Source organism: Pelecanus crispus, chromosome Z (genome assembly GCF_030463565.1).
Source record: "Pelecanus crispus isolate bPelCri1 chromosome Z, bPelCri1.pri, whole genome shotgun sequence".
Lineage (NCBI taxonomy): Eukaryota > Metazoa > Chordata > Aves > Pelecaniformes > Pelecanidae > Pelecanus > Pelecanus crispus.
In genome coordinates, this window is record NC_134676.1 from 63,681,492 (window position 1) to 63,695,861 (window position 14,370).

At 40.5% G+C, this 14,370-nt stretch overlaps 1 protein-coding gene across 1 annotated transcript in view; it reads right to left on the minus strand.

Annotated features, from left to right (window-relative positions):
* EPB41L4A (erythrocyte membrane protein band 4.1 like 4A) overlaps nucleotides 1–14,370 on the minus strand; it is a 136,108-nt gene that overhangs the window by 56,258 nt on the left and 65,480 nt on the right. Inside the window, exons 5-7 of the mRNA XM_075726547.1 lie at nucleotides 12,242–12,339; nucleotides 9,160–9,280; nucleotides 1,421–1,508 (exon numbers count right to left, since the gene is read on the minus strand). Of these exons, the coding sequence (XP_075582662.1) occupies nucleotides 1,421–1,508; nucleotides 9,160–9,280; nucleotides 12,242–12,339 (307 nt within the window). The remainder of the gene's footprint in view (nucleotides 1–1,420; nucleotides 1,509–9,159; nucleotides 9,281–12,241; nucleotides 12,340–14,370) is intronic.

Sequence of the window (14,370 nt, forward strand, 5' to 3'; positions counted from 1 at the left end):
AAGAAAGTCAGATGCAAAAGCTCATTCATCTGCCTACTTGAAGCAACGAGGAAGAGCCCTGCAAGCTCTAAAACAGGAGAGCATGAACTGCAAAATATATCAACTGAGACAGACGTATGGTAGAAAGCATCCTTCTGTGTGACTACTGATATGAAAAAGCTCAAGCACACCTCTGCGAGCTCTGCCTGTGCTCCTCAGCGAATGAGCTGCTAAAGGCATCTTTACTTTTAATATGACCAAGCAAGGAAAAGAACTACATCTCTTCATGTGTGCAGCTTCAGTCTCAAATGAGGGCTTCTGTTGCAGTTGTAATATAAATAGAAATTATGATATTCATGGGTTAGACTTGGGCATATTACAACTCACCCCTCATTACCCAGGCAGGGATCTCATTGCACAGCAAAAGCAAGCTAAGAGAAAAAAAAAAAAAAAAATCCAGGCTCTGCTAATTTAATATGATTTTGTTGGATCATGTTGAATCTTGTTCCAGTAACTCCCCCAGCTTTCTATGGGTGGGAGGGGCACAGCACATAGGATATGAATACAATTAAGCCACAGGGTGCATTAAAAAAATACTTCATATTGCAGGCCACACAATTTTCAGCAGGAAATACATACTTAATCTTCTGGTAGTATCTTGATTTCTTTATTTTCTTTCAAGTAATTTTACAAAGTACTGACATCTAACTCCATGAACTATCTACAACTCCCCATTTGAACTTCTGCTTTGCTTTTATTCAAAAAAACCTGCCACAAGCACAATTATTCAAACAAGATAGAATTATGTTTCCACCAGGAGCTCATAGCCTCCAGGTGATAGCTTGGATCCAATCCCAACATACATGTTGTTTTATAAAAGAAGTGGAGAGTTTTGCTGAGGCAATACAGGCAACTTGCAATGCTGCATGATACAGCAGAGGAAAAGCTGGTAATGTCCTCTGGATCTTTAGCAAAACCTCCACAATGAATATTAAAAAAACCCAGACATGCTGCTGCTACCCCACCCTAGTTTTTGCAATGGCATTGAAAAGCCTTCAGGACACACTTGCTGTTATTTACACAAGAATAATGTGCAAAATTTTGTGTCAGAGGCAACGGTTATAACCTTCTCTCATCAATCTGGACGCTTGCACTAATTACTTATTTATCTGAACTGGTTTTTTCACAGTATAACTGATTGTCTTTTATAGGTGTAATACAATCACAGCTCTTCATCTGAAAACCATTAGGCTTCTGTATGTATGAATGACTGAATCCCCTCAGTCTGTAAATATGTCTTCCTTTGCATTTCTTAAGTACAGTGCTGGTTTCCTTTCAAGTTATTCTGTGGCAACTAAACTATACAAATACTCTCCCCCTCATTAGTACAAAAAATATTTTTTCATTGTTACCACATTTAAAATATTTAAACAACACTTACATAAACAGGATGGAGATCCACTCCATACATTTCCAGGGATTTGGCCACCCCTAAGTAGTTCACTTCTGCCTCAGCAGGAACTTGACCCCTAGAAACAAAAGTCTGTGTAAGAACTTTGCACTTCCAGTCAACATATTAAAATAGATCATATTAATAAATACAGTTTACTGGACAGGTATGCAACCCTTCCCACCATTTGTTTAGACTGTCATTATCCTTTCAGCACTGTACTTCTGCTTGCTCCAAGTGAGACTGGACAGCAGGCACAAGCTTTTACTAAACTCTCTGCTGTAAGATCCTACCAAGATATATGCTATCATATAAACAATGATGCCTACTACAGAGGCCAATCTTTTCCCTGCTGTCACAAACACACTTCAGACATTCCATTTTTAGGCTTTAAGATGCAAAATAACTTTTTTCCTGAAAACTACATGATTATTAATAAAGCAGGAATGGAATCATTGACTGGGCTACTATTTCCCCATAGCAGTGCTGAAGCTACAAAGGATTTCTGAAAGCAGGGTTCATGACTTCAGATAAAATATTTCTTTCTTCATAAAATCTTGCCTACAGGAAGTCACACTGACTGGTAATGCCCAAGTCTGCTACTGTGAAAACAAAGTCTGGAGTCTGTCTCAAGAGATTACCAGTTTCAAAGATCCAGCTTGCCTTCCCATCTGCAAATATCAATTCATCAGTTAAAAACTACCATCAGCTGCATGCTGCTAGGGAACAATAGCGGAAAACTGGTAGGGAAAAAAACCCTGGTTACTAGGAACATATTTGAAATCACTGAGGAAGGATTTATTTTCAAAAAGAACAAAATTACTAAATAAATTCAAAGCTATCAACAGACTTATCCTCAGAATTTAATTTGTTCTTCCCTTAGTAAGTGCCATTGATACATGAGCAAGACACTGTTGCAAGCCTGAAGATGCATTTTCATTTTCACTCCTGTTTTATACTTCTGTGAAAGTACTGGACTGCTATTGGGAAAGTACAGCACATCTAGTGAAAACATCAACTCAAAAAGATGCATCTCCTGCTTCACCCTGCGATTGTTCTCTTGGGGAAATACTTCACTACATTTGCTGCCTTTCGAATTCAAGGAGTGAAGCCGAGCTCAACATTTTTGCTCAAGACCTGGAAAAGTCCTGCAATATGCACATCTTCACTTCTTGTCTCCCTAGTCTCTCCAGCCTAGCAGGTCCAGGTTTTCCCAACTTTGTGTTATGCCTGATGAGGTAAAAACACATACAACATGAAAGATGTGAAACAGCAGTGCTAGCATGAATGCAATATTAAAATGCCTTCTTTGTGTCTGGGCATCTTATCCATGTAGCAGCACTGATACTGTTTCAGGTGTTAGCCCTTCTTTCCAAGGACTCCTGGAAAAGCAGCAGACCTGAAGCTTGTAAGAAAAATCCTTTTCTTCAAAAGCTGGATTTCCCAGCAGATCTGTGATTCATCTCTATATTCAGAATATGCAGAACACTGGATATTCAGCACATCAGCGATGTCACATCTGACATGTCTTTTATCCAATTCTGCTATAAACATTTACTCCACAGCTTGGTATTTTTTTTTAAATCCTGCTGGTAGATCTCAGAAATGTAAGCAAAATGTTCACTGGAGCAGTTATTGTCTTACTGAATTCCCAGGCAGGCTTTCCTGAGCAAAGTGGATCACCCGGTTACTGAATTAGTGCTAGAAACCAACACCAATTTAAATACCACCATTAGTTTTTCCTTACTGACCATACTTAGAAAAATGCTGATGTGCTTATCCCACTATTCTCACCTGTCTCTGAAAGTACCAAAAGGCTGAAATGTCAAATAAGTTTGTGCACGTGTATAAATATTTTCAAAATAATACACAATTTATAAGAAAGTGTATTTGAGAATATATTAAAGGAAGTAAAGATGTGAGCTGGAGCTTCTGAAGGAAGCAGATGGAAGCCAGAGGAAGAAGTTCTCCCAAATGCAGATGGAGAAGACAGAACATGAAGGGGAGAGGGGAATGGCAGGGACTGAAACTATTCCCACCATTACAAAGGGTAAGTGTTTAATTTTTACCACATATGAAAACACAAACTCTCCTCGGCATAATACAACCTGACAACATACCCCAAAACTGAAACAGTCTTTGCAGTTGGTAATGACAGAACAGGCAATGTAGCAGCCCTGCAGCTGGCATGCACCGCTCATTTAGGTGGACAGAGAGCACCTGAGTGCCACTGATGGCCCTAAACAATACTGAAAGCTGCTCTCAAAGCTAACTGTCAGGGGCATTTTAGCTTTCCTTATGCTCCACTGACAGCATGTAATATAGATTCAAAATACACCGACAGCTGACTTGCCAAGTTTCATGTAGTCCCAGATCTGCTGCAGTCTGGAACAGGCAATGTCAAGGGCCAATACAAGCTCTTGCATTTGCACTGAGGGATCATATCCCTCCTTGAGAACCGTGAGCGTCTGCTTCCTCACATGCAAGCCCTGCTTGCTCCTCCAGATGTGCATGACCACATACGGTCACCTCACGATGCTATCTGACCTTGGGATTGTCATGCTGGTTTATAGATGGGACAACAACTGCAGCAGGCAGGCTGCAGAAACTTCATGGAGTCAGAACCCCCACACACCCATGATTTCCGTCACCTTATTTGATTTGCTCAAAAAAATGCATCCTGAATGAATCCCTGAGTAGCTATTGTGCTGTGTGAAAAACTGAGAGATAACCCACAACCAGAAAGAGTTTATCTGGACATGATTAGCAGAAGCAAGGTACATGCAATGCCCCAGCTGTCTTGTAAAAAAACCCGCACTTCCATGCTGGCCTCCAGAAAGGATAAAGTTCTTCCAAACCATATCACAAACCTGTCCCTAAATGTCGCTGGTAGGTGAGATAATTTGGGATATGCCCTCAGCCATTCTAGCTTCAAAATTCTTAACTAAAGAGACCACTGTCACCTGTGCAGAAGTCAATGTTGGCAGTGCTGATGATGACAGTCAGGCTGAACTAGCAATGGGTTCACCTTAGTTTCACTCTCTTTTCTGATGCTGCCAAATCCCTGACACCTAACTGCAGCCAAGCAGTCAAAGAGTACCAAGATCAATAAGCATATAAAAACAGTAGAGACAGCGTTAAGACAGTTATCACTCTTTGCAACCACTGTTCCCCTGGCTTCTAAATTTCATCTTAAAGGTCATAAACTTTTTGAGGCAAATGCGTCTTAATCTGATTTACTACACTAATGATTACAGAAACTTGAGAGAGAGGAATGAAGGTTGCTTAGTATCAGTGGCCTGGTACATAGTAATTCATCTCAAGTTTCAATTCTCAAACACAATCTCTGTGATGTTGAACCAAACAAACTCTCTGTGACTCAGTTTCCAATCTCCAGAACAGAAAAAACAGAACTTTTTTACTTCACAAAAGGACCTGTAGTAAGGTTCTCCGTAACACATCAATTACTGTAAGGCAGTCAGGCAACCACACAGAAATAATTATTGAACAACAGATTCTCTTCCCTGAAAGAGAAAGCTCAGGTCAATGTGGCAACTGGCACAGACTCCAGTTACAGGAGAACTTTTCAAAGAAAACAGCTGTGTCTCTGAGTTAATACCTATTCTCATTAAACAAGGCACAAATAATACTAACATGCAAAACTATAGGCAAGAAATTATTTAGCCTTTATCCAGACTATGGCTTCCTTATAGCAAAAGAATCAAGAAATCTACATCTACATACAAGATGGCTAGTTCTGATTACCTCTACATTACTTTGACGAAGGGTATGATGAACACACTCATAAAATGTTTCTTACTGCTCTCATCTTAATAAATGGTTATATCACAATTGCACCTAACTTGGATTTGTTAGAACAAGCTTCTTTACACTTACCAGGAACATGAACTTGGAGATAAGCAAGTAAATGTTTATTTTGGCTTTATGAATGGATGAACTTCTGGCATATGTTTTTTATTTTCAAAACCAATTTCATGTTTTGCATTTTTAAAGGCACTGTGGTCTAATATTTGGAACAGCAGGTTGGGAAGCCAAATCTCTCTGATTTCCAGTGCTTTCACACAGTGACTGGTGGTTCAGCCTCTGTTACTCATACACCAAGAGTACTTCAGGCTAAAACTAATCTCACTGAAAGTACTTCTTACACAGAAGGCCATTTCTAAAAATGAGTAAGTGGGACAAAAAGTGGCTCTGAATTGCTGGGGATTTTTTAATTTTTTTTTTTTTGTACACCTGAAGACAGTGTGGAGTAAAACCTCTTTAAGAAGACTACTTACACAGCTGCTGCAAATGCATCTAGTATTTAAGCTATATTCACACAGGATCACTTTCTGGCTCTGCCTTCTTTACTGGAAATTATGTTCTTTGCTCCAGCTTCCCTACCAGATTGCTATGGTTTTCCTCTCTGTATTGGTGCTGTTGTTCCTCTCTCAAGCGCTGACAGAACCAAAGGGCCCAGAGGTCACTAGCTCTTATCTTGCTTTGCTTATCTGTTGGGCACTCCAGTTCATCTCCTAGTTGTCCTTATTGCAGTTTTGCTTCCCACTCCATTGACAAGTAATCAAGGGAAGGTATTTTATGCACAAATTGCAGTCTGAGAGAAAATCAACTGACTCCCAATGCAGCATCTTGGGACCCACCAATCCACCAATTATCCAGAATGTCAATGATAGTAGAACTCACATGTTTGGTGTCCAATGTGATTATTATTCCAATAGCTGGAAGATGGAGAATTGAAGTTTTGCAGTCTCTATTATAAAAATGAATGTCTTTTCCAGGTTTTGCGAAGGTTAAGTTGGGATTGCATGAATCTCCCAGGTCTGTTGGCATATGTTTCAGATCTCTGCAGTCCTCCTTTGTCCTGTCTGCAGCGCACCTATTACTGTCCTCCTGCAATCTCTTCAACAGTTGCCCCTGCCAAATACTCTAGCTTATTCCCGCCTTCTCAGCTCCTTCTCATACATAACATAGTGACAAAGGATGAGGAAAAGGCTGAGGTACTTAATGCCTTCTTTACCTGTCTTTAATAGTAAAACCAGTTACTTGTGGATACCCAGCCCGCTGAGCTGGAAGACAGAGATGGGGAGCAGAACGAAGCCCCCACAACCCAATGCGAAATGGTTAGCCACCTGCTACACCATTTAGACACTCACAAGTCTATGGGACCGAATAGGATCCACCCAAGGGTACTGAGGGAGCTGGCAGAAGCGCTCACCAAGCCACTTTCAATCCTTTATCAGTGGTCCTGGCTAACTGAGGAGGTCCCAGTTGACTGGAGGTTAGCAAATGTGACACCCAACTACAAGAAGGGCCGGAAAGAGGATCTGGGGAACTACAGGCCTGTCAGTCTGACCTCAGTGCTGGGGAAGGTTATGGAGTGGTTCATATTGAGTGAACTCAACAGGCATGTGCAGGCCAACTGGGGGATCGGGCCCAGTCAGCATGGGTTTATGAAAGGCTTGACCAACCTGATCACCTTCTATGAGAAGGTGACGCGCTTAGTGGATGCAGGAAAGGCTGTGGATGTTGTTTACCCGGACTTTAGTAAAGCCCTTGACACTGTCTCCCACAGCATTCTCCTGGAGAAACTGGCGGCTCATGGCTTGGATGGGTGTATGCTTTGCTGGGTAAAAAACTGGCTGGATAGCCAGACCCTAAGAGTTGTAGTGAATGGATTTAAATCCAGCTGGCGACTGATCACAAGTGGTGTTCCCCAGAGCTCAGTATTGGGGCCAATTCTGTTTAATATCTTTATCAATGATCTGGATGAGGGGATTGAGTGCACCCTCAGTAAGTTTGCAGACGACACCAAATTAGGTGGCAGTGTTGATCTGCTTGAGGGTACGAAGGCTCTACAGAGAGATCTGGACAGGTTGGATCAATAGGCCAAGGCCAACTGTATGAGGTTCAACAAGGCCAAGTGCCAGGTCCTGCACTTCGGGCACAACAACCCCATGCAACACTACAGGCTTGGGGAGGAGTGGCTGGAAAGCTGCCTGGCCAAAAAGGACCTTGGGGTGTTGGTTGACAGCCGGCTGAACACGAGTCAGCAGTGTGCCCAGGCGGCCAAGAAGGCCAACAGCATCCTGGCTTGTATCAGGAATAGTGTGGCCAGCAGGAGCAGGAAGGTGATTTTCCCCCTGTACTCGGCGCTGGTGAGGCTGCACCTGGAATACTGTGTCCAGTTTTGGGCCCCTCGCTACAAGAACAAACATTGAGGTGCTGGAGCGTGCCCAGAGAAGAGCAATGAAGCTGGTGAGGGGTCTAGAGAACAAGTCTTAAAAGGAGCATCTGAGGGATCTGGGGTTGTTTAGCCTGGAGAAGAGGAGGCTGAAGGGAGACCTTATCACTCTCTACAATCACCTGAAAGGAGGCTGCAGAGAGGTGGGTGTTGGTCTCTTTTCCCAAGTAACAAGTGATAGGACGAGAGGAAATGGCCTCAAGTTGCACCAGAGGAGTTTTAGATTGGGTATTAGGAAAAATTTCTTCACGGAAAGCGTTGTCATGCACTGGAACAGGCTGCCCAGGGAAGTGGTGGAGTCACCATCCCTGGAGGTATTTAAAAGACATGTAGATGTGGCACTTAGGGATATGGCTTAGTGGTGGACTTGGTAGTGTTAGGTTAGTGGTTGGACTTGATGATCTTAAAGGTCTTTTCCAACCCAAACAATTCTGTAAGAAATGTTATCAGGTACAGTTTCAATGCCTGTGAACTTCTGTAGTGCCTTGTTCAGTTTAAACCAAAATTATTTCAAGGCCCACCAGATACCCTGTGTTCCCACTGCTTTAGGGTCACATGCAAAATTTTGGAATTTGTTTGGTTTTTGTCCAGAAACCAGCACTTTGAGTGTCCTGTGTTATTCAGTGCTGCCTGATGACCCTGTTTCTAGGTGCTGCTTTCTTCTTATAAAACATATGCTCTTCCTTACAGTGGAATCCATTATATTGACCACTGCCAATGTGGTTTTTGTAATATATGTTGGTTAATAAAATGAAAGGACTTTATGCTTGTAAACCCAAACTGTCTCTTTAATTCACGCAGATGTTGCAACTGAGATTATCACTTAAACCATGGGCATACAAACTGCTTTCCTGGTACCTCCTGCAATGTGAGCTGCTCCCACAAAGATTCATGCAGGTTCCTACAAGCACTCCTTCATTACCCCAGCTAAGGTTCTGGCAAGAAAATAGAGGCTTCATTGTACCAAGTGTTGTACATTATTAGATTAAAAGTGGGTTTGTCCTAACAGTTCATTTGAATACACAGGGCAGTACGAAGAAAAGAAATGTTATTATCCCCATTTTACAGACAGCAGACTGAGGCATGGACATAATAAGCAGTTTGTCCAAAATTATGCAGGAAGTCTGTCCTGGAACAGGGAACTGAACTCACAGATTTTTATTTCATTCTTTTTAACTACAAAACTAAGAGGAAACAGAAGCACTATTAAAACTGCTGGTTCTGAAACACCCGTACCTAGGTCTGACAGATGTTGTATTTCCAATTATTGTCCTGCTCAGTTCCTGAAAGAACAACTCCAATTACATAAAATGTGTTCTGTTTCTGAGGGACATAACTGGGTGCCCTGTGCTCTTTCCTCGGGTCTAGAGACCTCCACTCTGTGCAACAAGCTGCTCCCTTCCTCACCTACCAAGCATCTCTGAATCCAATGTTACCTGCCAAGTTCCCAACAGTACTGAATTCTTACATGAGAGTTTTGTGTATCCGCTCTATGGCATCCTCCAGCTCTTCCTTCTGGTCTGGAACAAAGCGGTACTCCGAGACGTAACCTGCAGTGTGCTTATATGGGTCATAGTCCCCCAACTCAGCTAGAGGACACAAGAAGAAAAGAAAGGTCACCCATTTTCAATGCTTTATGTTAACCAAAAAATATGTTATATAATCCACCTATTTGTTGCCAAGCCACCTCTTTCCAACTGACTGTCAATTTACCATGCAGTCAGTTAAAAAACCCAAAGACAGTACAGAACTGTTCATATTAGCGCACATAAAACCAAGAAAAAAGTCTTCAATCATTTTAAAAGAGAAATTTCAAAGAGCTAGAGGTTTTGACAGGAAATCTACTGCTTCTACAGGACTAGATATAATTTTGCCCAAGCCAGCGAAGTTGAAATTTGGTGACATATATTATTTGACAGCATATGTAAAACAAGTGTAGAAGCAAAGTCTAGTTTTTGGAATACCTATGCTCTCACAATAAGCTGTAGTATTACAGACAGAACTGATCCATATTCTTGCTGGGACTCCTGACACAAATGTCAGTGTGGGAATGTGAGTGGAGACAAATACCCTGAGACACCTAGAGGTATGCCCTTCTAAGGGTAAGTGTCGTTTCTTGTGAGGAAACACAAGACTTCATTTTTCAATAAAATATAGATCTATTTCCTGAACAGTAAATTCACTTTCAAAATCAAAATATTTTTTAAAAGAATTTTCTTAACTTAATGAATAGCCGATATAATTTTCTTTGAAACAACCTTGAATTTGCATACATTGGTCATATCAGTTTACATGTTACCATGCAATTATAAAATAAATATGCACCTTGGTTAGAACTCACTTCTACTGATCTTACCTCTAATTGCATCTGTCTGAGAAACTCTGAAAGAGTTAGTATTTCAATTCTTTAATAACCCTGAGTAAAATCTATGTAGGTGGGGCTTCTCTGAGAAAAGCTTCACAGAAGGTTTCTATCCAATGCCCACTAAGCCAAAAACATAGCCAAAAAGAGACTTCAAGAGACAAGAAGAAAAAGACTCATCTAATAACTCATGTTTCTTTCCAGAATTTAATGATGTTTCTAGAAAGAGACAGTGATCTGCTCAGTAGAGGTGTTGAGAACCTCCATAAAAACAATGTGGTCCTTGCCCATCGCAGGAACAAGAACAAGAATGACTACAACAGCAACACCTCCAGCACTCCCAATAGGAAAATTGGTATATTCTGCAAATTTTGCATGGGTACCGATTTTTCCACCATCACCACTGTCTGCAGTCTTTGGCCAAGAAAGGAGGAAACAATTCATGTGCTAAGGGCAGGATTTGCCTGGAGATCAAAGATAACATGCAGGCACAATCTGTATGGTGAAAGCAGGGCCCATGCTAGAGCAGGACATGGGTAGAGGACTCTGGGAAAACATGTGTCCCTGGCTCCTCCTCCAGATCTTGGCAGCTGCTAGCCCCGCTGGGAAAGACACCACTGATATCGTTACAGAAGCAGAGCTTCTCAGCTGTTACTGAATTCCCACAAATGCACTTCATCTCAGTTTGGAAAACAAAAAAGCACGGACTGGCACATCACCCTTGGAAAGACTGTTGACTTCGGTGCTCATGCTTTGGGTTCATATTTTCAGTATCTGACACAGACAATTCTCAGGTGTCTTTATATACTTTGAACAACTGCGGGCCCTAAATAAAAGGGCAAAGCTTCTTATAGAATCAATGGGAATGTATTCTTGCTGGTGCCAGGACTAACTAACACACTGTATGTAATCTTTGCCATGCTTTAACTCTCCTCTCTCACGTGAGCTTCCTCATTGTTTTCCAGTAGAATATCCGAGATTAGAATCACAGGAACAGGATTTTATACCAAAACAACAGCTCTAACCACCTTACAAAACTACTAAAGGACAAGAATTTATTCTTTTTACTCATTTCTCATAATGTGATTAAAATGTTACCGTCATTACATATTTTTCTGCTTCACACTTGCAGTATTTTTTCAGGGAGGGCACGTATGCCAGTAAAGTGAAATGTGCATTGCAAACAGTTTTTCAGAGTATGACATGTCACATTTCTTACACAGCAAAATGAAGTTAGAAATAACTGTAAAAAAATGAAAATTGCCTGAAATTTCAGCTTTTTGGAAACACATATAACACACCATGAAATTCTTTATAATGCCCACTCCCATTTCATACACAGGTTATTCTGCCTTGTTATTTTAAAATGAAAATGAAAGGAGGACTATTTTTTTATGTTGTACTAAGTGTTGTTGAGTCACACATGGAACACCAATAATACAAACAATCTTTGCTTAATACATATCACTCATGAGAAATCTAAATTTAACATAGAACAAATTACAGATGCAGGTCCCAGCATGGCTCATCATATGATTTTTGGTTACCAATTGTGTTTGAATACAGAGCTTGAGCTACAATGTCAAAGGAATAACTAACTAGTAGACAGACAGCTCCTTTCTAATTGATTGCTAGTTCTATCAGGCATGCAGGATATAACAGCCACTTCTGAAAAGGATAAATGCAAATAAATGACAGATAGAATTAAAATTCTTCACTTCAGGTCAAAACACATCCTCCCTTCAAGCACAGGAGCATTCATACTGACATAATGTAATTTTTGAAAGAATCTTTTATTTGACAGACTTTGTTGTCTGGAGGCTGCCAATAGGCCATCAAATCTGTAAACCTCCTGATTAAGGTTTTGTCATACTCTATATGCAATCCAGAGTAAGTCATAAAGTCTTAAGTACATGATAAGGTATTCCTCAGCAAGGCAAAGAGTGTTTGGCAAAGTCTTCAGACTGCCTTTTCAGCTTCTTCTTTACATTAACTTCTATATTGTCTCTATAATATCTGTTCAGAATGGTCATCTATTTACAGTTCTTTAGCTGAAATCAGTCATACTTGTTCTGTTCTGTTTTAAAATGAATGCATAAAGTGTTAGTGAAATCTTCAGTCACCACTTAAAATTAATCATAATACAGGATTAAAAGAAATAAGCTCTCAGTTGGCCAGAAGAACTTACACTGAATTACATATGCTCCCAGCTGTGCTGCAGTGTTGATTGGACAAGGCAAGCGCCCCTGTAAAACATCTTGCTTGACCTGCAAGAAAAACTGATACCTAAAACAGAGAAAGAAAACAAAGCTATTATTTTAATATTGGGTCTGATGCTCCGAGTAATGTTTCATTATCATGCAGTTTACTGAAGACATACCACGTACCATAACTATGTGGCAGTGAAAAACCATATTCCTCTCTGAATGACTTGTCCCCTATTGACCTTGGAGTAACAGCTAGGATTAATCTAGTGAAAGAACCTAGGTAGGGGAGCACTCTGCACTTTTCCCATCTGCCTATATTGTGCAGATACAATTCATTTTACTCCTAAAAATGTAATTTCCCTCTTTTGGCTTCCACAGAACAGTCAGGAAGTGGAGAAGAGGGCTAGGAATCAGAAAAATTGAACAAGAAACCTATCGAAGGGCCTTAGTTTAAGCTGATCAGTGGATTAACATAAGGGAGAACTGGGTATTGGATACTTCTTGACTCAAAGGCTTCCTCTCCACACACCCAGAGTATCAACTCTAGAGCAGCAAGCAGATTTGACAGAGTCCATACTCCCCTGAAAAAAATGGATGGGCATACCATCAGCAGTTAACTGTATCTGTCATAGCATTGGGTACTCTCCTTGGAATAGAGATAGCAGGGGTAAATACGTAATTTTCAAAGTCATAACCTGCTTCTACACTTGATGAAGCACATATTGAGACCATTTACAGTGAAACAATATGCACAAAACAGACAGAAAAGACAAGAAAACAAGCTATCATACAGAGGATCTGCTTGGTTTTGCAACTCGCCATAGTCATTTATAGGAAATCTTTTAAATGCTGTTTGGGTTTTGTCTGGTTTTATTGCAACAGATTTACACAGTGTTCACATCATCCTAAGCTAATTTCTTGCACCAAGTTCATACAAAAGGTAATAATACTGAGAAGGTAACTTTTTAAAGAAAAAAATGGTCATCCATACAAGCATATAGCTTTTTCATTGTTCACTAATTCAATTTTATCGACATAGAGTCATTCAGCTACACTGCAAGCAATTTATTCTGTGTTAGTACAAGTTACTTATGAAAGCACCTTGGAATGGTCTGTAAGTTCAAAGTGCATCTATGCTGATTTCAGGGAAGTTCATAAACTGCAGGTTACATGATAGCTGATCCACAAATCATTTAAGATCCAACCATATCAGCCCAGATGAGCCTCTGAATAAGGATACCAGTGTCTTTCTGGTTCATGATCCCTCAGAACTTGTGCTGTGACAGATATTATAATAGGAATGTCCATCCTTAAAAAAAATGGCTAATACTGTCTACTTTAAAGGACCAGGGCACTGCATAATAATTTTCTGGGAATGTCATTAAGCAACAAAAAGCACATACACTCAGTGTTTCTTCACTCTAAGCGATACTTCAGTACTGCTTCCAGCTTATGCTTGCCAGTACTACCTAGACAAATCTTCTCTGTATGAATTATGATAATGACAAAGATGATTTTACATCTACTGTGGAGTACACAGCATCTTCTTTTTAACATGAAATGCATTTCTGATATGCACCCATCTATCTGTTAGCACTTCTGCATCTCTACAGTGCAGAGCTTCCTACCACGTGATGCTACAAATGTCTTTTCCATGTAGCAGGTACATATATTTCTGCATTCTCATAGTGTAGTCTCAAAATAAAGCAGGATAGGAAACGGCAAAAAACACCACCTCCTTGCAAAAAACAGTCAGAGCCAACTGTTAAGTGCTTAAGTGACTCCTATGAAGTGAACAATGTCAATTCCCACTGAAGCCACTAAGCTCCTCACAAAACCAGGCCTTTTGTCCAAACTTGTAGCTAAAGCACTCTCATCTTGTGTGCTGTCAAGTTTGTCATGCACATATAATAATGCCTAAGCACTAGTTTGCTCTAGCAAACACGTCCAGCAAATGTTAATATGAATCACTGCAGTGTTAGCTTTTGCCTACAAGCCAGACAGATTTTGCTGTGAAGCAATTACAAATTTGACAGGTTTTCATTATTTGCAAATAGTAATCATGTAACACCACAGATCATCAACATCTAATAACAACAGACTCTCCTCT